This window comes from Etheostoma spectabile, chromosome 5 (genome assembly GCF_008692095.1).
Source record: "Etheostoma spectabile isolate EspeVRDwgs_2016 chromosome 5, UIUC_Espe_1.0, whole genome shotgun sequence".
Taxonomy (NCBI): Eukaryota; Metazoa; Chordata; class Actinopteri; order Perciformes; family Percidae; genus Etheostoma; species Etheostoma spectabile.
In genome coordinates, this window is record NC_045737.1 from 34325319 (window position 1) to 34350425 (window position 25107).

The 25107-nt window shown below is 41.5% G+C and overlaps 1 protein-coding gene across 3 annotated transcripts in view; it reads left to right on the forward strand.

Moving 5' to 3' along the window:
- LOC116688969 (aryl hydrocarbon receptor) overlaps positions 1–25107 on the forward strand; it is a 47528-nt gene that overhangs the window by 3842 nt on the left and 18579 nt on the right. For all 3 annotated transcript variants that reach the window (XR_004331897.1, XM_032515204.1, XM_032515205.1), the window contains exon 2: positions 10225–10415. Coding sequence is in view for 2 of the 3 variants with exons in the window: in XM_032515204.1 (XP_032371095.1) it covers positions 10225–10415 (191 nt within the window). In the remaining variant the exon portion in view is untranslated. The remainder of the gene's footprint in view (positions 1–10224; positions 10416–25107) is intronic.

The following is a 25107-nucleotide window of genomic DNA, read 5'->3' on the forward strand; positions in this document are numbered from 1 at the left end:
TATTGTAAATAAATAAATGTTCATTCTTAAAATACAGGATGCATAAGTATACACACCCCTATGTCAAATTCCCATAGAGGCAGGTATATTTTTATTTTTAAAGGCCAGTTATTTCATAAATCCAGGATACTATGCATCCTGATCAAGTTCCCTTGGCCATTGAAATTAAAATAACTCCACATCATCACATACCCTTAACCAGACATAGGGATTGGCATGGTGCTATATCAGTTAGCTTAATAGCTGGTTTGATTTGCATATGGAAAATTCCCCATGCCTATCTCTATGTTTGATGAAGGGTATGTGATGATGTGGAGCTATTTTAATTTCAAAAGCCAAGAGAACTTTATCAGGATGCATGGTATCCCGATCCATGAAATAAATGGCCTTTAAAAATAAAACTCTTTCTGCCTCTATGGGGATTTAACATAGGGGGGTGTGTACTTATGTCCCACTGTATTTTAAGGACAAACAATTATTTACGATACATTATTCATTCACAGAGAAAATTGGTGTCTTTAAAAGGTTGGATTTTCCTAATTTTGTTTTTTTTAAATTAAGGCATTAAGATTAAGACTTTACAAAAGATGTTTTTTTTTATACCTCTTTTTAATCAACTTTAGCATGGGTGTGTAAACTTATGCGAGCCACTGTAAGTTCCCCATGGGGACCGTCATGTCGTCACAAGCCCACATTTCTACCCAAAACTATAGTCTCCCAAGTTGAAAGTGATTTATTGCATTGCTTTTGTCTTGTTGTACTTGCACCGCTGCAGAATACACACTGTAGTTATATTCTGTGTTATGACAACACAAAAAGTGGAATCTGCTTGATCGTTCTGGTTTATTTTAGCCCTGTACAGTTTTGTTTTTTAGCAGTAGCATTACTCCTACAGGTTACTGTTAAAATATGAGATAATTTTAGTGTATATGGCTCATAAAACGTACGTGGATTATAAGTGATATGCTTTTTGTGACTAAGCTTTTTTTTAGCAAACAATGGCCTCCTTAACAAGAAGCATAATAAAAAAGAAGGCATAATATGCTTCGCCAGTGCAAATGTGTTTTTTTGTTGTTGTTTTTTGCACAGTAATCTCAATGGACCAAACACACACACACACACACACACACACACACACACACACACACACACACACACACACACAGGCAGACATGCTGATAAGAGGTTTGGCAGAATGCCAAAACAGTACAAGTGAACAGCAACAATGTTGCTCTTTGTTCTTTGCCCTTTGTTTCAATTTTAAAGACGAGTCCTCACTGAAATACTTTTATCAATGTCTAACAGTCTTTCAGGAAACATGTTTCCATCTATACCATAGCTTGAAATAAAACCTTTGTGCACAGCTAAAACTAGAATGCCATTGTTTGTTGTGTATGTTGAAGCAATCTAACAATGTAGCTTAAAGTAAAACTCATACAAATGCTGTATTATCCTTATCTCTATAAAAGGTCTCTCTTTAAAATACCTCTTTCTCTATCAGTGTAATATATCAGCAGGCAGCCTTGACTGTGTGGTGGATTAAAGCAAAGCAAACGAGGCAGCTGTTGCTCACTGGGTAGAACTGGTTGGAGGTTCGATGCCCCGGCTATTCTTGTCCAAGTGTTGAAGTGCCCTAAAGGAACCCCTGGTTGCTCCTGACGTGTGTAGGTGTAGGAAAACAAATGTTGCTTTGAACAGAGGTCAAAGTCATGATGAGTACCGGCAGAGTACTGTGGAGTGGTATCTAAAAGTTAAAAAACACAGCGTGCATTCCCTTCAGGATTTCACAGACTTTTTTTTTTTAGATTGTTGCGGCCCAAAATGCCCGATGTTGCGGGAGCTTTGTTAAAAAATTGTAATACAAGTTGTGTTTTTATTTTATTTTTTTAGTGCAATGAAGTTTCGAGAGAGTTGTGACTTTGTAGACTTTTTGTAGACTTCTTTAAAATTAAAAAGAAAACTTGTACTGGGGAGAATAAAACTACTCTAGGCTGAGTTTTCCTAGGACCTTACCAAAAAGGCTCAGGATGTTGCAAATGTTGGTATAATGTGAAAATGGCTGGTGGATTTAAGACACAAAAAATAATAAGTTATTGAATGAATCATTTGAACATATGTGTCAGTGGCTTGTTGATCTTTACATTGTTAGTTAATTTCCTAACCTGGCCTGGGCCGCACATTCATATGGTTTAATAAAGGACTTCTTGGACTTTAACTTATCGTTGCACTTACAATAACGAACGTAGCTATCCTCAATTTAGCTGCAGCGAACTGACAGGATTGAAACTTTCAGCGACTTCAGAGTGAAACATGGTTACAGCGTACATTGATGTTAAAATGTATACAGGTTGGCAGGACGGTCTGAAAATATTTTGCATATTTTGTCTTTCGCTGTACGTTTTGTCGGTAAATGTGAGATGTTAAAGTAGAGCTGGGCAATACATCAATATTATATCGACATTGTGATATGAGACTAGATACCGTCTTAGATTTTGGATAATATGGTAATATGGTAATACAGCATAAGTGTTGTCTTTTCCTGGTTTTAAAGGCTGCATTACAGTAAAGTGATGTCATTTTCTGAACTTACCACAGTGTTGTGACTGTTCCAGATTTTGCCTTTACCCACTTAGTCATTATATCCACATTACTGATGATCATTTATCAAAAATCTCATTGTGTAAATATTTTGTGAAAGCACCTAGTCAACACTACAATATCATTGCAGTATTGATATTGAGGTATTTGGTCAAAGATATCGTGATATTTGATTTTCTCCACATCGCCCAGCCCTATTTTGAAGTCACACACGTCTTGTCTTCATAGCAGGAATAAGAATTAGGCGACGTACGTGTGTTACGTCTAACCGTTCTCACTCCCGCTTGGTCCGTGGCTCTTAAGAGTCAAATACTTCCGCAAAGTCTGGCACATGGGACTGCTGTGATTGGTTGAAGTCGCACCAAATTCACGCCGATTGGTTGATTTAGTGTGAATTGTTGCGATCATGACATCCCAAAATCCTGGAGGGACTGAGCGTGACACTCATAGAAGCAACTAGCGTGCCTCCCTCTCTTCCCTATTAGACAACAGAAAAGGCTGCTTCCCAGAGCACTACTCTGGCCAGAAGGTTCAGCCCAAACCAGTCCAGCCCAAGAGCAAAGCTGACCTGAAGCCTGTGTTTGTAAGTTGGCCCTAAGAGTTTGTGGCTTGTTCCCTCCCAGAGGATGGTAGATTCAGGGGACTCCAACGGTGCCCCCCAGTCACCGGCAACAAACAAACGTAAAACATCTATAGAAACTTCTGCATCCGATTCCCCAACTGTGTATCCAGAGGTTTTTTTTCTTTTAAATGCATCCACATTCTCTCCAGATTGTAGCAGAATACATTACTTTTGTGTCACGCTTTTGTATCTGCAAATCTCTGAAGCCCCTGGATGCAGCATATTTAACAATTTATTGGCAAAGTAATAAAGATCATATCTGACCTTGATTTTTGTATGCCCTTTCTTAATATTGTTTTGTGCTATAGATGCAACTGGAAAGCATCATTTATTGCATTTTCTGTGGAGTGAAGAAGGGTGTTTTTTATCTCAGCATGAGCATAAATTCAACAGCCTTTGTTTACTTTTTGTTCTCCATTTTCTTTTTTGCCTCTCTGTCTGGACAGCTCTTTGTAGGCTAAGGCCTGCTTTTGTAAACTATCCTATTTCCAAATTTGCAGTCTGGGTTTTCCAGCAGCCAAACGTGTATAGAAAGTACACTCCTACTTCTGAGCCACAGAGTCATCCCTTGTGGATCTGGCAGACGCTCCGCCTGCTTCGAGCAGACAAATGTGCGTCAGTGTCATTACAGCAGACTGAGTGCAACATGGCCTGCCTTGACTCTGAGACTGAGGTGATTGGGTTCAGATCTCTTCTCATTTGCTCTCGAGATAAGAAAAAACAAATAGAAATTTAGAGATGAGGTAAAACATATGCCTTAATTTCTACAATTAACGTCTTGAGTTCTGCTGCTCAACCCCGTGACCCATAGCAAATCAAGTTGGAAAAAATGGTTCTGAATGCCGGCTTTTGTCTCTGTTAGACATTTCTTGAGAGTGAGATCAGTCCTGCTCTATTTATGAGAAGGTACAGCTTGGGTTTGAAGCCAGCAATCAAGTTCAGGCTGCATTCCCTGCAGACTATTCAGTGGCAAAGGAGGACATTTTATAGCCTATCATTAACCAAAGTTTCGGTAAAGAGAGAAATTGAAAGCGGAATTTAGGTAGGTAATTTGCAGGCTGAAACTGCAGATACTGTATGCTTTGGTAGTAATAGGCCTGGATAAGTAGTTTGACGCTAAGGATGCATTTTAGGGCAGAAACGAACTGATTTCATGTGATCAGATTTGGCCAACCCGATAAAGATCACTGATTGGTTCCTCTTAATAAATAATTACAGAAAACGCCAGCTTAAGGACATCTGAATTAGCATGTTTAAGAGTCACGTATAAGGCTTCGCAATAAATTGATCCACGACATTCCACTTCCGGGATCGCTCTCTTGCAGACGGAAATTTTGGCAGATTTCACCAAGTTGGTAAGCGAGCATCCTGAAAGCCTCCCTCTTGTGGGGATACTCAGAGGCTGACAAGCATTCCATTGACTGCCATTCATTTTGGTGTCACTTTGACAGCGAAGAACTTTACATCTGAAGCGTTTAAAGACTCTTTTTGTTCATTTAGGGCTCAACATGGCATCCAGCCTATGATTTCTTGTGGTTGGAAGAAGTGTGAATTGATCCAAAACAAAAACGGTTTTGTTTAGTGAATGCAATTTGTTGAATTACTGTGAAATACTGTGGAATTCTTCTGCCAAGAAGTGGCTTTTTTCCCCCACTTTAAGCCCTGAATTTGCATTCTAAAGTTTGCGCTAGCTAGTTATAAGTGTAATGTTACCTTGTGTGCTGCATTCAAAGCAAATGATTACATGTAGCTACTTTAGCTCAGCTAAAGACTTAGATTAGCTAGCTAATGTGGGGTGGTTGCTAGCTGTGACCTGACACTTAAACTCACTCATGACACAAGTCAAGCAGTCACACTTTGGATCTATCATTTATGAATAAAGTTGCGGTGATATATTAGCTAGCTAGCTCAGTAACTTACCTTCGACATCCTACATCGGTGAGGTACTGAGAGTCAACGCCTTCGCCATTCTTTGTGAGAAGAGCGACCGTTCTCTTGTAATCACTCTTCACAATATGGTAAGCGGTGTTGATTAACTTTACCATCTGCTGGATTGTGTTGTTATTTGCTTGTTGTGTCACGTCATGAAGTGGCCCAGCGGATGGGTTGTCCGCCACCCAAAGTTTGGCGGCTGCTGACTTCTGACGTAGACAGAGCCACAGTCACTGGCCAGTGCAGGCCCGAGACTGGCTAATCAACTAGCCTGACATACTTTTTTACTGGCCCCGGGCCATTTGGCCATTGCTTGTGTTGAGCCCTAGTCTATTGTTTATTATTTATTAGAAACACAACAATGTAAAAAGGCTCCATAACCTTGTATCTCATGTCTGGTCCCGTTTTGTAAAAATAGGCTAACTATTGTGTCATAACTATGCGGAACCATGACGAAGTCTATGGCGTTGCTGTGTCCATTTCTTTCACTATCTCTGTATTTCACTCATTTAGGTTGGCTATCCGTTGCCCTGGGCTTCCTTTGTTTTGGCATTTTAAACTTCAGACAGCTAGTAAGACTATCTGTCCAATCTGAGTTTTCTGTTGCTCAACTTTTGAACGAACATATGTTCCACCAAAACAGGTTCCTTCCCGGGGCTATTTTGCAGGTGCACCGTTGAGCCATACGGCGCTTAGCACCGCCCAAGGCGATTGTGATTGGTTTAGAGAAAGGCCAACAAACCAAATCGGGTGGACTAGCCACACCCTCCTTCGCAGCGCTGTGGAGGAAGGTCTGGCATTGTGAGACTACATTGATAGCAATCATATCACATCTATTATTGTAATCATATCATGGATTTCTTTTTAAATTCCTATTCCTGTGCAGACCAGTGTGAGTGTACTTGGTTGACACCCAGCGGTCCAGAAGCATAAATCCAATACCTTCACTAATAATTTGAAGGGTCTTTAATGTAAACAGATCCAATCAAGCATAGACAGATTTATTTTTGCTAGGTCCTGATTTGCATTGCTTGCTGCTCTGAGAGGGATCCAGTGATGGGTGTCTACATCATGTACGTGCATGCAGCCTGCTGCTGTCAGCTGGGTCTCAAGTCCGTTTAAACAGCTGTAGACTCTTGTTTTAATGAAAATAAAAAATAGAATCCACTATCAGTTTCATTCTCAGGATGGGAATTTTGGCCAAGTAAATGTTTGAGTTTCCAATTAAGTTAATTAACCTTGATCATTCATATTTCATAACATTATTTAATCGCTTTCACAGTGCACACAAAGAGGCTTTTGTCAGCACGTAAATTAAAGACATGTTTTTGGCAGAGGGCTGTGCACTTCAGGATTTGTTCATTAAACGTTGTTAAACAAAACAACAGATCGGCCCATGCTTATTAACATCACATTCATCTCATTTGGTAAATGACCTCGTTACCTCGTTAGACTCCCCACTCCTGCAAATTGCGACCGCTGTATATTTAAAACCTTCTGGTCTGGCAGAGCGAAGGAGACGGTAACTAAGCCGGCAGCTGGCGCTTAATTGCAGAGAAGTTCTGATGCATGTGATTTAGGCCCGCATGATTTTGGGGAAAAATATGAACCACGATTTTTTTGCTTAGAATTGACATTTCGATTCTCTGCCACGTTTTTTTTTTACCATGACAAAACAAAACAAACTGGCAGTACCAAACCAAGCTTATCATAGTTTAGCATTTTTCATTAGTTTTTATTTTTATTTCGTCTTGACTTTTTGTTTTCAAATTCAGTTTAATTTCACTGAGTTTTTAAAGCGGGTTTGCTAGTTTCGCTTAGGTTTTATTAGTTTTAGTCTTTTTTGTAATATGGGTTATTTGTCTGGGGATTTTAAAAGGTCAGAACAAGTATAACATATATATATAACATCACACAATTTTAGAAATATGTATTCACAATGTATTCAACAATAGCACCAGTACATAAAATGTAGCCTACATATGGTCCTAAATATGTAAACAGTCAACACGAGACGGCGCAGTAGGTGCCGAACGTGTTGGACGTGTTCCAGGAGAGAAACTAAACAGCCGACAGACTAAAGGAGACAGACATCAACAGGTGTTTTCAACTCTGGTTCCAGTAAAGTGGTGAACGTTTTGAAGTCAGTCAACCCACACAGTTGTGTAGACGTCCCGGTATTAATCCACATATTAACCCACGTTCCCTCCCGCTGTTGGAGTTCCTGCGTATTTACTAACCAGCTGTCGGGTCGCCGGTGAAAGCCGCCTGTAAGGCAAGGCAAGGCAGCTTTATCTGTAGAGCACATTTCAGCAACAGGGCAATTCAAAGTGCTTTACACAAAATCAGTTAAACAGATAAAACACAAGTATAAACAGTTAAAAGTAAAAATATTAAGACCGATAAAACCCTAACCCACTTGAGACTACCTTCACACTAATCAGTCACTGTCAGTCACTGCTGCCTGTAGTGTTCTCTGTCCTGCGGTCGTCTCCTTTCTCTGTCTAAAACATTCTGCTCGTTAAGTTAAATGAGAACCAAAGTCATTTAAAAAAAAATAATAATAATAACAATTATTTAAAAATTAAATCGTGAGTCGAGATTAAGGTGAGTTGAGATCGTGATTTTATAACAATTTATTGTGCGGGCCCAATGTGATTGATCATTTGAGGATGTAAGCGTTTTTGACATTCACAAGACTCAATTAATTTAACAAATAAATACACAAAACGCTAAGACTGTTGGAAACTAAATTATGAGATACTTATTTTGACCCAGTAAGTCATAAATGTGGAGGACTAGTAGCTATCTTTCATACTATCATCGTTTTGGTTGACTTTGTCATAATTATTACATACTTAGAGACACATCTGTTCATTTTCTTTAGCTTTGTCTTTCCTGGTGGGAATGAGCTTACAGTAAGTGTCCTTCAAAAAGGGCACTATATAAATAAAAGTTATTATTATTATTGTTATTATTATTATTATATGCGATTGAGAGGCAAAAATTGCCCTTAAGATTTTGAAAAAAAGAAGATATTCACCAATTTAGGGCAATACCCTAATCCCACACTAAGCCATTATTTTATTTTTATATAATCCATCTAATTTACATTCCTATCTATAACAAACATGTAGCCTAAATGCCCTGATAATAGCAATAGCATGCGTTTTATGTACTAGTGTTGGCATGACGTGGTGATTACTGTAGGCATTTAAGTCAAAAAACGGCAACTTTATGCACTAATTTCAATTCTTTTTGTCCCCAAAACCTTTTAAATGCCCTGATTTTTAGGACAATGGGGGCTAAAGTTGTCTCCCAAATTGAAATGTCCTACATTGGCTGTAGGCTAAGTGTCTTTCTCAGCAGGTGTGTACTTGAGGAATGATAACAGCGGTGTTGTGTGTCGTCCCCATTGCACCCTTCCTCTGACACTTGGTTTCACTCCCGGTCTAACACGTGTGTCTGATTTGTGAGTAAGACATGTATCTCCAGCGAGCCTCGTGACTTTGTATTTTGCACTCGGAGCATGGGTGGTCTCAAACCCTGTCGCCCTTAAAGTGAAAGTAATAAGTAGTCAGTGAAATGACTTGTGGTAATGTCCTGTATATTTTGTGCTTTTTATTCTGGGCTGAAGATTGTGTCTTGAAGAAAATGGAAAACACTCTGTATTGTTTTCCATGTTTGAAAAGAGAGTGGACCGAATCTGTCTGCTGTTCCAAAAGACCAAACATACTGGTCCATCTTTCACTAGAAAAACAACCTCGCTGATTGCATTATTTTATTTTCAGACAGCTGACGAGTAGACAAACAGCCGACGATCCACCGGTTAACAATTTTAGCAGCAGATTTCATTGTTGTCTTTTTTGAGACTTAAAGGGTTCGGGCTGGTAAATATCTCCTTCTGTCAGTCTGTGAAGCAGCTAAACTGCAGAGGGGCCAATGGTGTTATTAGAGGCAATCAGATATCCTAACTTTTACACGTTTGCTTGACCTACCAGCAGTTTGTCTTCTGTACCATAGATAATATTGTGCCAACTATTGTGCCAATGTCACTTTTTCCATGCAACATACTTCTGACTAAGGTCCAGAGGGGCCGACACGTTAGTCTTTGAAATTAGTCTAGTTAGTCTTTGAAGTTTCCTTTAATAATTGGTGAAGCTGCACCAAGAGCAGTGTGCTGCTCTTTCTTCAAGTCGTCGTTTTTGTCCAGCGCACCTTCACATAAGAATTGTTTGGATGTGCAAATTTTTGTCTTTGAAAAAATGTATCCAAAGTAAGCAAGGTTTACTAAGAAGATGACTTTTCTCAGACTGGTGTGAAAAAGGAACCATCTTAAGACGTCAACATTATATTTTGTGATTTTTTTTTTTTTTTTTTTAATGTGGAACTGTTATATTATGGAGATAGGTTTGGGATGCTTGGTAGAGTTTCTTGTTACTCAACGTCGGCTCGATGTCCTGTGCACCGCTAAGACTAGGGTTTTTCTTTTTTTTCAGTGCTGTTTATTCCATCTTGGTAGTGTATTTTTAGGCCATGGGGGAAACAGTATTGTCTGCTAAGGCCAGTCAAACACAGTGCTTTTTTCTTTTGTATACTGGTGAGTTTCTACTTGCTCATTATAGTGCTAACCTAACTTGAACGGGTGAAACATGATACCGTTTTGTTCCAAGCTAAACAAAAGTATCTTGTACCATAATAAAAATAACACTTCACAGCTCTCTCTCTCTCTCTCTCGCTCTCTCTCTCTCTCTCTCTCTCTCTATCTTTCTTTTAGCATTTTTGTCCTACAAAATATCTTTCACTCATCATGGGAGCTGATGTTCGGTTGACTCACCTGCATTTTGAGTTACATTCATGGCTGCGTCTTTATTCCGTGAGTCGGTTTGGAGTATTGCTAAAAGTTAATGTTTAATTGGCATGTGTCACACTGCACCTCACAACAGATGGCATGCTCTGGCAGGGCCGGTTAGCCAGGCCTGAACTGAATCAGTCTTGCTTTACAGGCTTTATCAATCTGCATATTTAACACCGCAGTAACCAACCAATATGTTTTTCTTTTCACTCCACAGTAAGAAGGTCTCTGATGGCAATGAAGTCGTTAAAACAAACCCTTCAAAGCGCCACCGGGATCGGCTGAATGGGGAACTGGACCGGCTGACGGACCTTCTGCCCTTTGAAGGGGAGGTTCGCACTCGTTTGGACAAGCTGTCGGTCCTTCGCCTCAGCGTGGGTTACCTGAGAGTCAAGAGCTACTTTAAAGGTGAGGATCGGCCCAGGTGAAATACCAGCCAGCACTTACAATCAGTGAAACTGAAACTAATTTGCGAGTAACATATGCAAATGTGCCGGCAGTACATCTGAGAGCAAAGGCAGGAATGAAAAGCATGCAGCAATCTGGTTTTAGGAAACAACACATCCTCAGTGCTTGTAACCTAGCTCCACCCTTTCTATTAGCAACATGTACAATAGTCACTACAAAACAGAATTATGAAATGGTTTTTAAAAAGTTTCAAGTCTCCACACTGTAAGTTGATTAAACTTGCAGGCAGCTTGGCTTTGAAAACCTGATGAGTCATGTGGAATTATGTGTGAGTCATGCATATAACATCTCCACCAGCCACAGATGATAGTTTTCTTTGAATTAAACAGACATTTTAGCTGAGGTGTTGGCAGACTGGCTGCTGAGTAAGTTTCCTTGTTGCCTCAAGCTTCACTGTTGTTGTTACAATTTATGTGTCCCTGTCTCTGTTACATTTTGGTTCATTTCCTGTGCATTGTTTTGCCTGTGTGGTCTTGTAGATGGACATGTTGCACTCAATGTTGCTCTCTCTCAGACAACAAAAAACCCTACTAAATCTCGGATGGATCAGAGACTAGTTTGCTAGTCAGTGATGTAGGGACGTAAATGTGCACAGAATGTATTCCAACACCAAGTTTTAATCGGACAGCTTCATTAAATTTCCTTTTTCATGAACCTACGCTTATTTTGTGCAGAGGGTGCTAGTATATTATAGCAGTGCTTCTATAATGTATTTCATGCAACCTGTTATTACATGTACTGTTATTACACAGCTAGTTTTTACATAGCTTGCAACGTTAACCAAACAAAATGCTGAATGTAATAAGGTAAACATAAAACAACAAAATACATCAAAACATTTGTAGCTGCAGAATGTAATTTGCCAAGTTGTTGCAGTGTGAACCTACAGTATAAATTAAGGTGTTACATCCTGTCAGAGGAGTTGTGACATTCCAACGCTGCTTGTTCTCACACCCTTTTGTCTACTTTTGTAAGTGCCGCAGTTGCGCCATCATGTAATCACTTCAGATAGCAGTTTCTTTAAACTATGCTAAAGGGCTTTTACAACTTTACATTTCTAAACATAAACTTTTCCCCAGCGTTGATTACGTGCTTTACGTAATTTGGAGTGGTACGTCTGGTTCACCATTAACAGACAGTTGTGATGAATATGCAGAAATGTCTTTCCTCAGGATGTCTTAGATATCTCAGAGATAACATGCAACTGGTGGACACATTGAGTACAGTAAGTACATGTGTACAGTACGGGATGTATCGGGAGGGGACAAAATCAGTCAGCATATGTCTCTATCTAGTACCCTACGAGGAACAGAATACATCACGCATTCAAATAAATGGTTTTGAACTCAAAACTGACTGTATTTATATAAAGACAGACAGCACATGTGAAATATCAGTGGAGTCATGTCAAACTCCTATCAAACACCTGGGGCCAGATGCTTTATTGATGCATAAACACTAAAACTATGCACATGCAATTTCTCACCCATAAACTGGTGTTGATAAATGAGGTGAACATGCAGTGAGAATGTGTTCAACTCACGCATACTTCAGAACATGCAAACACACGGTTTTATGCTGCCAGAAAAGAGTTCTATAAAAAGAAGTAAAAATGAAAAAGAGAGACTGAATCTAAAATCTAAAGTTGAGTTCAGTGCATGTTGCAGTTCACACCCCTTTCCATTTAAATGAGGTTGGTGTTAGAGAGAACAATATGTGCATGTAGCTTTATAAAACTTGTCATGTTAAACGTGGCCAAAACTTACAATAATAAGGTAACTGTATTTTAGACAAATCCCTGTGAGCTAAAACGTTCTGGTTCAGTTTTTTTTCTACTCTCTGCTAAGTCTTACCCAACTCTAAGCCAGTCTACTATGATTGGTCATCTGCTCCAGGTAGGCAGGACTGGAGTGGGTTTTTTCAGCCGCTGCGATGTCAACACTGTGGCATGTAACTACATGCTAACGGCAGTAAAATATGTCATCTTGGCTGCCAGTGTCGTTAAATTCTCCCCAATTCCGGGTCACTTTACTCCTGAAACATTTTCTGTTCATGAAGTTTTTGGTTTAAAAGCCTTTATTTGGGAAATTCACTTTTTTGCCCACCAGCCATAGTGTCTGGTAGATGCCCAATTCAACAAGCCACTTATATATTTTACCAGCCACTTTTTCCGGAATTCTAATTTATAAAAATCATAAAATCGTCATTTTGAATTGCTTCAATACATTATTTTTTTAAATTATTAATACATATTTTAGCTCCAAGATTTTGAGGCAGTACCATCAATGGATACATTGTGCTTAGAGGTAAAGAAATAGGCAAGGTTTATTTTTACCATCTTCAGAGATGATGATGATCTACAGTCACCGTGGTTGCCAAACATTTTCACTCCTGAACAGATTTCTCAAGCCCAAAACAGCATTATTATATCAAACTTAATAAAAGATACCCAGGTGTGGATGAAAAACACAGTCTTCATTGTAGATGGATACAAAGATAATCATCCTGGGATCCTCAAATCATCTAAAATGTCGACCTCATGGTGGCGCTAGAGGGAATATCAAGTGATCACTGAAGTCAGGATTTATCTGCTGGGTTTGTAAACACTCTTCTCCTGGAGTCCCATCTTCCCCTGCTGTAAGGCAGTGTGTTCCTGGTGTCCCATCTTCCCCAGCTGTAAGGCAGTGTGTTCCTGGGGTCCCATCTTCCCCAGCTGTAAGGCAGTGTGTTCCTGGTGTCCCATCTTCCCCAGCTGTAAGGCAGTGTGTTCCTGGGGTCCCATCTTCCCCAGCTGTAAGGCAGTGTGTTCCTGGGGTCCCATCTTCCCCAGCTGTAAGGCAGTGTGTTCCTGGGTCGCCCATCTTCCCCAGCTGTAAGGCAGTGTGTTTCCGGGGTCCCATCTTCCCCACCTGTAGGCAGTGTGTTCCGGGGGTCCCATCTTCCCCAGCTGTATGGCAGTGTTTCCTGGGGTCCATCTCCCCCTGTATGCAGTGTGGGGTCCCATCTCCCCAGCTGTAAGGCAGTGTGTTCCTGGGTCCCATCTTCCCCAGCTGTATGGCAGTGGTTTCCTGGGGTCCCTCTTCCCCAGCTGTATGGCAGGTGGGGGTCCCATCTTCCCCAGCTGTATGGCAGTGTGTTCCTGGGGTCCCATCTTCCCCGCTGTATGGCAGTGTGGGTCCCATCTCCCCAGCTGTAGGCAGTGTGTTCCTGGGGTCCCATCTTCCCCAGCTGTATGGCAGTGTTCCTGGGTCCCATCTTCCCCACTGTAGGCAGTGTGTTCCTGGGGTCCCATCTTCCCCAGCTGTATGGCAGTTGGGGTCCCATCTTCCCCGCTGTAGGCAGTGTGTTCCTGGGGTCCCATCTTCCCAGCTGTATGGCAGTGTGGGTCCCTCTTCCCCAGCTGTATGGCAGTGTGTTCCTGGGTCCCATCTTCCCCAGCTTATGGCAGTGGTTGGTCCCATCTTCCCCAGCTGTAGGCAGTGTGTTCGTCCCTCTTCCCACTGGTTGCAGTGTGTCGGGGTCCCTCTTCCCCAGCTGTATGGCAGTGTGTTCCTGTCCCATCTTCCCCAGCTGTATGGCAGTGTGTTCTGGTCCCATCTTCCCCAGCTGTAAGGCAGTGTGTTCCTGGGGTCCCATCTTCCCCAGCTGTATGGCAGTGTGGGGTCCCATCTTCCCCAGCTGTATGGCAGTGTGTTCCTGGGGTCCCATCTTCCCCAGCTGTATGGCAGTGTGTTCCTGGGGTCCCATCTTCCCCAGCTGTATGGCAGTGTGGGGTCCCTCTCCCCACTGTAGGCAGTGTGCCTGGCCCATCCCGCGTAGGCTGTGGGGTCCCATCTCCCCAGCTGTATGCAGGTGTTCCTGGGGTCCCATCTTCCCAGCTGTATGGCATGTGGGGTCCCATCTTCCCCACGTATGGCGTGTGGGGTCCATCTTCCCCAGCTGTATGCAGTGTTTTCGGGTCCCACTTCCCCAGCTGTATGGCAGTGTGGGTCCATCTTCCCCTGTAGGCAGTGTGGGTCCCATCTTCCCCAGCTGTATGGCAGTGTGGGGTCCCATCTTCCCCAGCTGTATGGCAGTGTGTTCCTGGGGTCCCATCTTCCCCAGCTGTATGGCAGTGTGTTCCTGGGTCCCATCTCCCCAGCTTTATGGCAGTGTGGGGTCCCATCTTCCCCAGCTTAGGCATGTGTTCCTGGGGTCCCATCTTCCCCACTTATGGCAGTGTGGGTCCCATCTTCCCCAGCTGTATGGCAGTGTGTTCCTGGGGTCCCATCTCCCCCGCTGTATGGCAGTGTGGGGTCCCATCTTCCCCAGCTGTATGCATGTGTGGTCCCATCTTCCCCAGCTGTAAGGCAGTGTGTCTGGGGTCCCTCTTCCCCAGCTGTATGGCAGTGTGGGGTCCCACTTCCCCAGCGGTATGGCAGCTGTGTTCCTGGGGTCCCATCTTCCCCAGCTGTAGGCAGTGCACTTGATGACCAATACGAATTGTTTGCATTTTGTGAGGACGTGTAGGTTTGACCGTACGTCCGGAGCATAGACTGGTCGTCGAAGGTAGCTAGGCTAACTAGCTCCCTTGTTTTCCCTTCATCAATGAGCCACTTGTTCGAAATTTACCTACTCTTTTTCTTTACTTTGCCCTCAACAGCTACCGCTGTCTCCTCGGCGGGCCTCTTAACGCAGGGGATATGTCGCCATATTTATTTTTACCGATTTTCCTTTTCTCTGTACCTCAGCTTAACTACATGTTGTCATGGACTAGCGCTGAAAACTACTCGACAAAAAGTCTACAGTTGACGTAAATATGCGTGTTGAAAGCCGGGGCTTTTTAAGTGGTTTCATTTCCTAGAAGTTCTTCACAATAAAAGCCTTCCATTATTTTGGTGTTTTAATTTTTTTCATTATGAAGCAGCAAAGTCCGGCTAATTTGGGGATTCATTAGCAGTAACGTAACGCGACTCCATTGTGCATTATTGTTACTTAGCAACAGCACTCTTTGACAAAAGCTGTCCATGCCGTTACAAGGAATGTTTTACAATCCACCCACCACTGTGGCTGCTATACAAGGTAAAGTCACTTAATGGTGCTAATTTCCTACCCTGCTGTAGAAGTTGCTGCTAACTAAAGTAGCTACATGGCTAGCAGCAGTAAACAGCGTCGTCTTGGCGGCCAGTGTTGTTAAATTCTCCCCAATTCCGGTTTGCATTATTGCTGAAACGTGTGATTGGTAGTGTTTGGTTCAGAAGCCTTTATCTGCGAAATCCTCCTGCTGTTCTTATTTGGTCACAATGGTCTAGTAAATGGTCAACCGAAAACCACTAAAGTGACATTTGCAGACACAAACAAGTACAGAAAACAGAAATGAAACTGTTTCTCTCTGCAGCACTGGGTGAACTACAAAGTCTTTGGCGATTAGACTTCACTTTACGACTATTTTGTATATCTATATAGGGGTAGAGAACCATCATGGAAAAAATACACTTGTATTTTTTCCACGTGCACGTGTGAATGTAACAAAAAAAAAGAACATATTTTTGTTGTATCACACATTGCTGCAGATCCTGTTTTCACCCTGTGTGTTTGGGTCTCTGTTTTAGCTACAGAGTGAGACATCACACTTCTATACTATCTTTGTTGGGAGCTGCACTTGCGCAGTAGCTAGGTAATGATAACACCAGCTGGATAACTCTTCTCCATCTTTGGTCAGTAAAAGGCAGGATTAGCTGGGAGAATTCTTCTAAACGAGGAATACCTGCAGAACAGGGACATGGAAGTAGTTTTTTTTATAAATTATGGTGAATTAGTGTGTGTTGTAGCAGTGTTTTGCCATTGAGTATGAGCTAGCATGCTAACGCTAGCATGTGCTACGGTCAGCCACCTCATCTCGGCTATATGACGTAGAAAGCGGAGCAGATTTCACCCGGAGACTGAAGGCAGAGGGCATTTAGAAACCCGTATCTCACTCAAAACAGCATGGATAGTTTTCCAAGTTTGTATGCGTGTTGAAGCACCAGAGACACAAAATCCCAGAAAAAGTGATTTGTTTTACAATATGGGCACTTTAAATAACCCAAATATAATCTTAAAATAAAAAAATCCTTGAATTTTACACGGACAACATGACATTGTTGTTAAAGGTGTGCTGATTTGAAAGTCTTTGGTAATGGTGCATTTCCTTTTATAAAAACAAATTATATCTCTAATCAATGTTGGTTGTGAATGCAGTGCTGCTCTCAAGCTGAGTTAGTCTGGTGTTTTTCACCGCAAATAAACTTTAACACTGTGGGAAGCTCTTAACTACTGCACACTTGAAATATTTTTTTTTTTGCAAAACATTGAACTTTACTGAAAAACTTGAAAAAAAAACCCCGCAAGTCATTCTCTTATCTTCAGACAGTCCTGGAGATTTCAATGGTCTGACATGTAATTTTTCTTCTTTGTGCAGCTTTATACATTTAAGATATCTTCCTGCAAGTTTTCAGTGTTTACGCCTCTGCTTGTCTCCCTGACTCTTCACTCCCTCACCTTCAGCTCAGTTGACAGCAGCAGTACTCAGACACACTGAAAAGACGTTCTGTGCCCTTTAGCAATGGAGGGCAGGATCAAAATCACATGTCACATCACACAGCCCATGTGCAACCCATCACCACATGAATACTGCTGCTTTGTCACTGTAGATCTGCACTTACTGTAGACCAACAGTTTCCTTCATTGTGCTGTCTCAGCAGTTAATAAGGAATCTCTCTTTGACCTAAGTTAGTGATTAAATGCTATGTTACTTACCTTGTGTAGATAGTCTGCCGGTTATTGTCCTCCACTTGAAGACATTCATTGTGTCCTGAGACAAATATGCACCACTTAGTAAATAGCTGTTAGCTGGAAGAACAGGAACTTTGTTGAAGCCTGGGGAGCACTCATTTAAAAAAATTAGAAAACAATGGACGAGACCATTGTAAAGCATGTCATTAGCGGAGCATCTTTGGTTTACGGTTACCGTACCAGTCAGAGATGGTTCAGTGTTTTCACAGGTCCCTTCATGACGTCTGCCATCTTGAGTTGATCCCAGCATGATCCCATTAACATGTTGAGAACATGGGCTGCACATTGCTTCCTCGCCAATCTTACACATATAAATGTCCGTTTACGTCAGTCATACGGAGTGCTCCGCAGCCTGTGTTGTAAAATGCCTTCTGTGGCTCTGGAGTTTGTCAAGTCTAATGCAATGATCTCAGCTTTTACAGAACATTTTAGTTACTAACCGGGAATATGGAGTTACAAAGCTGTTGGGTGTTTTCCTGGCAGGGAAAAGATGCCATTGGTACAAGTGTCAACTGTTGTTTTTTAACATGACCTTGCCATTAAAAAGGCAGGATACACCAGTTTGCTTTAGTTTTAGCTATCCTGCCTCTTGTGAACTTCCTGGAAATGTAAATCAATGGACTACACTTTTAATTACAGTATGATTGATTGATGTGTATGTGAAGGTTGCCTCTGATTACTGACAAAGTGACGTGTGCTATGTCTGGGTCAACACACATCAGCCAACCTCATGACACTCCTCCTGACCTGGGTTAAAAGGGTTCTTCATTAAGTCAATGATAATGATGTTCAAAAAAATCATTTTAAACTTTGACTCATTAAAGAAAGTTAGAGAGAGAAAGAGTCCACGTGTAGGTGAAAAGAAGAAGCGAAAGGTAACATGTAATTATGTAATGTAATTGTGCATAATTGTAGCTTTCTAACTACACTGCAGACTGGAGTCTCTACCAACCGTAGCAGTCAGCTATTAAGCAAAGATGGTTGATATTACTTGTGATACATCTCTGACAATATGCAGTGTCTGCCTAGTATATGCCAACTTTCGCCTTTCTGTCAGTTGTTCATTATTAGGTTACATATTGGATCTGTGTTTTGTTTGTCTACTATCAATGAAGTCATCCTAGACATATCCTTTAATAGGACAGGTTACAATCTGTTTATTCCAACCTAAGGTGTTGATTTCTCGAGTTAGACACTTATTGGCATCCATTTTGTCATCTCACGCTGCAAAGTACTTTAAGTTGTCAATAAAACCCTAATGACACGAGTGTGTACTGGAGTCCTCCTGTGGTTTGTAAAAAATAGTGCTCATTGATCAATGCATGTGCGTCATCTGTTCAGTACATCCAATTACTCACCATATTTCACAGAGGTCCTTTCATTTGATGAAATTAGTCTTGTGTAAAGAGGCATACAAGTGATTGATTGTCACAAATATTTCTTAGTTTTTCAAAACTTCATTTGTCCATGTGTTGAAGACACAAGGAGAATTATGGAGGCTGCTGCAGAAATGATTAATTAGAGCTCTAAAAGCATATTGGGCACAAACTGCTGCTCATAAAGACCCATACCAACAACCCCAAGTTAATCCATAGAGTGAAACCTGGAGAGACAATGAGATGGATGGTAAAGTCAAGTCATCTTTATTGATATAGCACATTTAAAACAGCATAAGCTTGACCCAAAGTGCTTTGCAACCAGGACAGATGGGGTGAAGTATGCCTCGATACATAGATAAGCAACAGCAGGCTACATAAATAAAAAAGTCCGTAACAAACACAACATCACAAAATGTATTACAAAACAACTTGCACGGTAAAACCAGCGTCAAAATAGAAGGAAGTTGGAAGTGTGAATTGGTGGCATGTGGTGTGGTTTTATCTTATTTTGTCTTATGGCGGTTATTGCTGGTACAGATGGCCAGATACAGATATGATTCATGATATGGGGTATACCGTTTGTTCCATCATAAGAGAATTTTAAATGTTATTTAAGAGAACGTGCACTGTAAGCATGAGTGTAACTCACTGCATGTTTAACAGTGAGTGTATGCTTCCCTTTTTATGCTGAAACAAACATTGACATGTTAGGGAAATGCAGGTAAAGAAATGAAGACAGAAGACACTACAGAGACGGGATCAACTGATGAGTAAACTTAAGAGGAGAATGATCTGGCTTAAAAAATAGGATTACACAGACAGGGACGGCCTGAGTCATTGTCTTGTTGTTGCACTTGCAAGAAAAGCTAGCTGTGTAGATGCAAAGTTCCGTAAAGTGTTAAGAGTGTGTTTAAAGACCTTCTACATGGCTTAAAGTAAAGTTAAAAACACTGGATTCATGCAGTGCTATAGAGTGACATAATCATTTAGACAGAGGGTCCCTGTATACAGGGGTGGATTCTCAAACACAGAGTCTTTGTATATGTCCAACAAGATCACTTAGGTTGACTCTCAGGGGTTATCCCAGTCAAAACATACTGTAAGCCTAGGATGGGTGTTCGAGTGGGGGCACGCCTAGAATATAAGATAATGATCCTGTGAATTGTTAGGTAAAAGAAAAAAGCCTTTAGAGAAAACAACCTAAGCAATTTCAGGGGATACGAGTGAGATTTAAAGACCTGATAATGATACAAGCTATTTATGGCTGCCTTAAAATGGCAGATCTTTTCGAGAAAGCTGGACTGTTTGCCTCATAGCGTGACTTTATGAGGCAGCACTGGATATTTTGAAAGGCTTGTGGCTCACTGCTGCTGAAAAATGTGGATATGCTCTCCAAGTTCATTGAAAACATCCAGGGCCTGTTAGCAATCAGAGTTGATGTGGTAACACTCTGTCGTGTGCTATAATTTGATATAATTTGGTATTTGGGATATCTGAACCATGTACACACAAACCCATACACATGAGACAAGTGAACAGAAGGAAGAAAGGGGTCGAGAACAACGTTTTAGGTTCTGACAAACATTTGCAGCTCGGAGGAGAGGGAGTATCAGTCTTATTTGCTTTTCAATCCTGATGGGCTGATTATGAGGATATTGTTTTTGAAAGACGTGGGTTTTACTTATACGTGCCCTTAAAACCTCAGCATAATTCACCTGTCAACTCAGTATCATAATATGTGAGAGGAGGACGTCTCACTGGGGTGACAGAAGTTGCCTGTTGGCTCTTGATTCATGACTCGTCTTTCAGTATTTCGTGAGAATGCAAGCGAAACGCTGGGAGACAGATTTAATCATGTTTTCATTTTTTCCAATTCCCATTCTCTGGGAGGTTCATTCAGTCTCTCCAGCGTTAAAACCACAGCGCAACATCTCCCTTCATACCCAATTTTTCTTTTCCCCCCTGGATCCCTGCTGGCCCAAGCCGAGTTCGCCCACCAAGGCTTTCTCTGACAAAAACGCTTGTGTTTGGTTAGGTGTCAAAACAAAATCGTCCCACTCAAAAGTTTGGTTGGAGGATCAGAAACACAGAAGATGTATTATTTGATTTATTGAAGGTTCATGATTTCAATCTGTCAAAGTTTGGGTTTTTTTATCCAGAAATGTAAATGAGCTTTTAGTGTTGATTGCCATTTTCATATATTTGCAGACTTATTTTCATCTTTGTCTATCAACAGCTTTAACATCTAAGTACTACTATCTGTGGGCTAAATTTAGACGTCTTTTAGAAGAAAGTTAGTTTTTCTGCCTCAATCTCTTTCATGACATGACTCCTTCCCTGCGAGAGCTTTGACGACCGCCTAGAGACTGATAAGAATCATTTTAGCGATATGATATGCGAGGCACGCCTAGCACAGCAACCTGAATTTGTCTTTTATTTTTTTTTGTCCTGTGCCCAGTTCAAAACCAATGATATTACTTTTGGAGCAGATACTAGGAGCACAGACAGCCAAAAAACAGCTCAGAGTGTTGACCCCAAATAAATAAAAACACACAGACACCCCCAAACTCCACAACCACAATTATTTTGATCATGAAGGTTTGCTTGTGTGAGTTCTGTGCTGTAGCACACACACACACACACACACACACACACACACACACACACACACACCACCCCACCCACCACACCACACAACCTTTTTAAACCTACAGGGCTGGCTCAATGCAGCTTTGGGGCCCTAAACAACATTTAACATGCAGCCAACAATTTTGTAATAACATCCAAAATATGCAATGTCATTCCTGTTTTTCCAAATTGCAAAATAGTGTCACCATAGTGCAATCCAGTCCTTTTCTGGGTGTGACTGACTATTTAACCCCCCCCACACACCACACACACACACACACACACACACACAACACACACCACACCCAACACACACCCCTCCCTCTTCTTTTTAGTTTTATTTTCTTCTTGACAGGGCTTTGTTTCCATCCAAAGCTGCTGTCGCCTCCTTTTCCTTGACATGCCGAGATGATACTCTTGTCTGATCGTTGAAAAGTTGTTTCCTTCCCCTAAAGTCATGGAAGTAAGTGCGGACATTAATCAAAAGACTAATGGGAGATTGAACCTATTGACTGAGTGACCCAGCTCATTGGCTGTTATTTCTTGCAAGCACGGCCCTTTCCTGCACATCTGCGTGAGAACAGAGATCTCTGTCCAGGATCTACTGGAACTAAATGTTTTCAAATCAAGATTATATTCCCCTATGCATTGCTGGCATGCTTTATACTCTCTCTAAATCTGGCAGACTTCCAACCCCTGACAGCATTTCCTTTTTTTCTCTCTCTTTTTCTCTCTCTCTTTAGTTTCAGTGTTTTAACTCCATACAACATGCTAGTACTTCATAGATACATAAGTTATTAAAATTAGTACACAGTGTGTACATGTTTTTTTCCTTTTTTCAAAAGCATTTCAGAATTTTGTTTCAGGCTTATTTTGCATTGTTTGTTGTTGATCACTGCCCAAAAAAACAAGACTTAAGCCACTTTTAGTCTTTGTTTAATTCTCACTATTCAGTGCTTCAAGCTTGACTGACACTACTTTATACTTTGCTCTGAATAGTCTGAGTAAATTGCATGTAGAAAAACTCGTCGGCTCCTCATAGTTCTTTGTATTTCACTTAATTACCCCATGATGAAAAGATGTCAAATCCTTTAAAGGCCGCCTCATTCCCTGATTGACAGGGATGTTTGCCTGGAGCGATTCGTGCTCTACATTTCACCAATCCCATAATGGCTTGCTTTCTGAAGCAGGAAGCTACCAGTTTAGTGATGCTAAAATGTGACCTCTCTTGGTGTCAAACTGCACCTTTAAAAGTATTGGAAGATGCTTTTAGTTTTGTATGAGAGTTTAATTATTCTTTACTATGTTTTAGGGGTTGTTTTTTCCAAGATCGATGCCCAATATGACATCGGCCTTTTGGTCTTTGTTTTTTAGGGTTGGGGTTGTCAAAGGCAACACTTACTACTGTCAAGGAGCCTATAGGTGTTGAGGGATTATATCCCACCACAGAAACCTGGGTAGTCTGTAAAACAGGAAAAAAAAAAGAAACCGTAATCAATCAATCAATCAATTTGGCATTTTAGAATGGATTATCAAAATGTGCTGTCAATCTACCCATTGATTAATTAGCACTATACTCCTCTGTGTGGTGAGTGCAGCCCAGTGGTGTTGGGAAAGTCCCACACTGAACTGTAAATCCCTCCTTATGCCGTAGCTATGAACAGCAAGACCACCAGAGCAGCTCAAGGAAGAAGCAGTAGCGGTTCTACATTGAATTACACCCAGGGCGAGACCCCTTTCGAGAATATTGCAGAATTACTATATTATGGTGTATATTTATTTTAAGTTCTGATAACTTAAACTGTCATGTTTTGTGCAGATTTGTGTCTGTTGTCTTTTGAAAATGTCGGAGGTGGAGATTGTGCACCTTACAACAGTAACAACAGTTAAATAACTGGATTCTTACTGGATACAGTGTGTATGTGTGTGTATATATTCTAAATAGCACAAATCCTTCATCACACAAATGTGAAAATGCACTAAAGACAATCTAATTATTGCACTGTTGCACTAAGAACAGAAAACACAAACTAAAACTAAAACCTGACCTTTCTGGCCTTCCTTGATGCAAAATCATCAATGATGTTATCGCATGTAATCTGCTCTCCTATTGAGTGATTGATACTGACGAAAAGGCCAGTGACCTCAGGTCTGACTTGATCAACTTTAGTTTTGAAAAGCTCCTGTCTGCTTGAGCCACAGTGACTGGCAGAGTAAATACAATCCTGAGAGCAGTCAAAAAAGTTGGGGTAGCTCTCCGATAGATCCGTGCCATGCAAAGAAGTGATAAGCTCATGGAGGCTCATGGTCCTCCGTTCCCCCTCCAAACATAAGCGCCGATTGATGTTTTCCTGGGTACACACGGCCTTTAAAAAAAAAGTAGTCAAAAACTGTTTGCATTTTAGAGGGCCGACACAGTGTGCCGCACACACACGCCCATCAACTCGATAATAAAGCCGTAAAGTAGCTTATCTTTCAACTCAGGATAGGATTGGAGATAAAAAACGTTTAACTGACACATAACGGCGATCAGCTTTGTGGGTGCTCAGTATTAGTGGAGCACCTTTCCCCTTCTCACACAGCTTCTCTGTGCACGGTATCTTCTCAGCAAGCAGGGGGCGCCAATTTGCCAATTCCCCACATGGGGAAATAAAAGATATTACAGTAGAAACCTGATTTGAGGATTTAATGCTCATGGTGCCACCCATGTATTATTAAAAAGTGTGGGTAGCCAGCGGGCGGTTGCCTGCTTCGCCTGTGCCTTTTTTTGCTACTGTGAAGAAGAATAAATCTGTTTTAATATCTATTTAGACCTAAATACCATCAGATCCAATCAAATGATACCAATCAAACAGTATTGAACTAAATATCGTGCAACAGTACTTCGTTCCTACCCCTTCCCTGCTCTGTGAAGGCGTTTGATGTTAGTGGGATTCTGTGTGTTTTCTTCTTCACTGACTCCCACAAACCTATAGGAATGTCTTTCCAACTTCTGGTCAAGATCTGGCCAAGTATCATTAAACACGTGTCTCTACAGCTGCATGCAGAACTGTAAGTGCACACGAGCAACTCTGCAGCGTCATAAACTGTTGAGCTGTGAGCAGCGGGAAACGATGGGGAGGGAAAACACGAGGCAGAGTCCCCCACTGGGGAAGAAAACTAGACTGACATCAAGCAGGCGCCAGGCGGCCACAATGAGACCCCCATACTCAGGCAAACACTGAATAGTGGGAAAAAAAGAATTTGGACTTGGAGTCTACGTTTGCCTGTGTGTGTGCAAACCAGTTGAATTCTAATATGATTTAAATGTTTGTGTGTCTGACGGTTTGTATCCTGCAGCGGCTGCACGTGTAACTCACATTTAATGCTGATAGTGATTGTATGAAAGGGTCAGACCTGCAGCTTTGTGTGCTGTAGACCGGTGATTGTCAGGCTGCAGGTCTGGGTGTTTGTGTTAACACTGTGTGAGTTCTAGCTAAAGGATGGGGAGTGTCTATGTGTCTGTGTTTGAGGGGGAGTGTTCAGGGCCCCAAGTTGCGTGACAGGACTGGACGGACGGGTTGGGAGAGGCCATATCCTGGGATTTTTCTTGTAGTGGCCGTCCAGATAAGGGAAGCGCTCTTGTCGGCTATTGCTTACAAAAAACCCCTAGGGGGAGATGCAAGAGGGCCGAGTGTGTTTGTGTGTGTTATGTCTGTGTATGTGTTATGTGTGTGCAGATATGCAGGCTGTTAGATCAGTTCTACCAGCAATGAGAACCTGTCTTCTGGCAGGGGACCAACAATTGAGATAGCTTGCTTTGCTTTTTTATG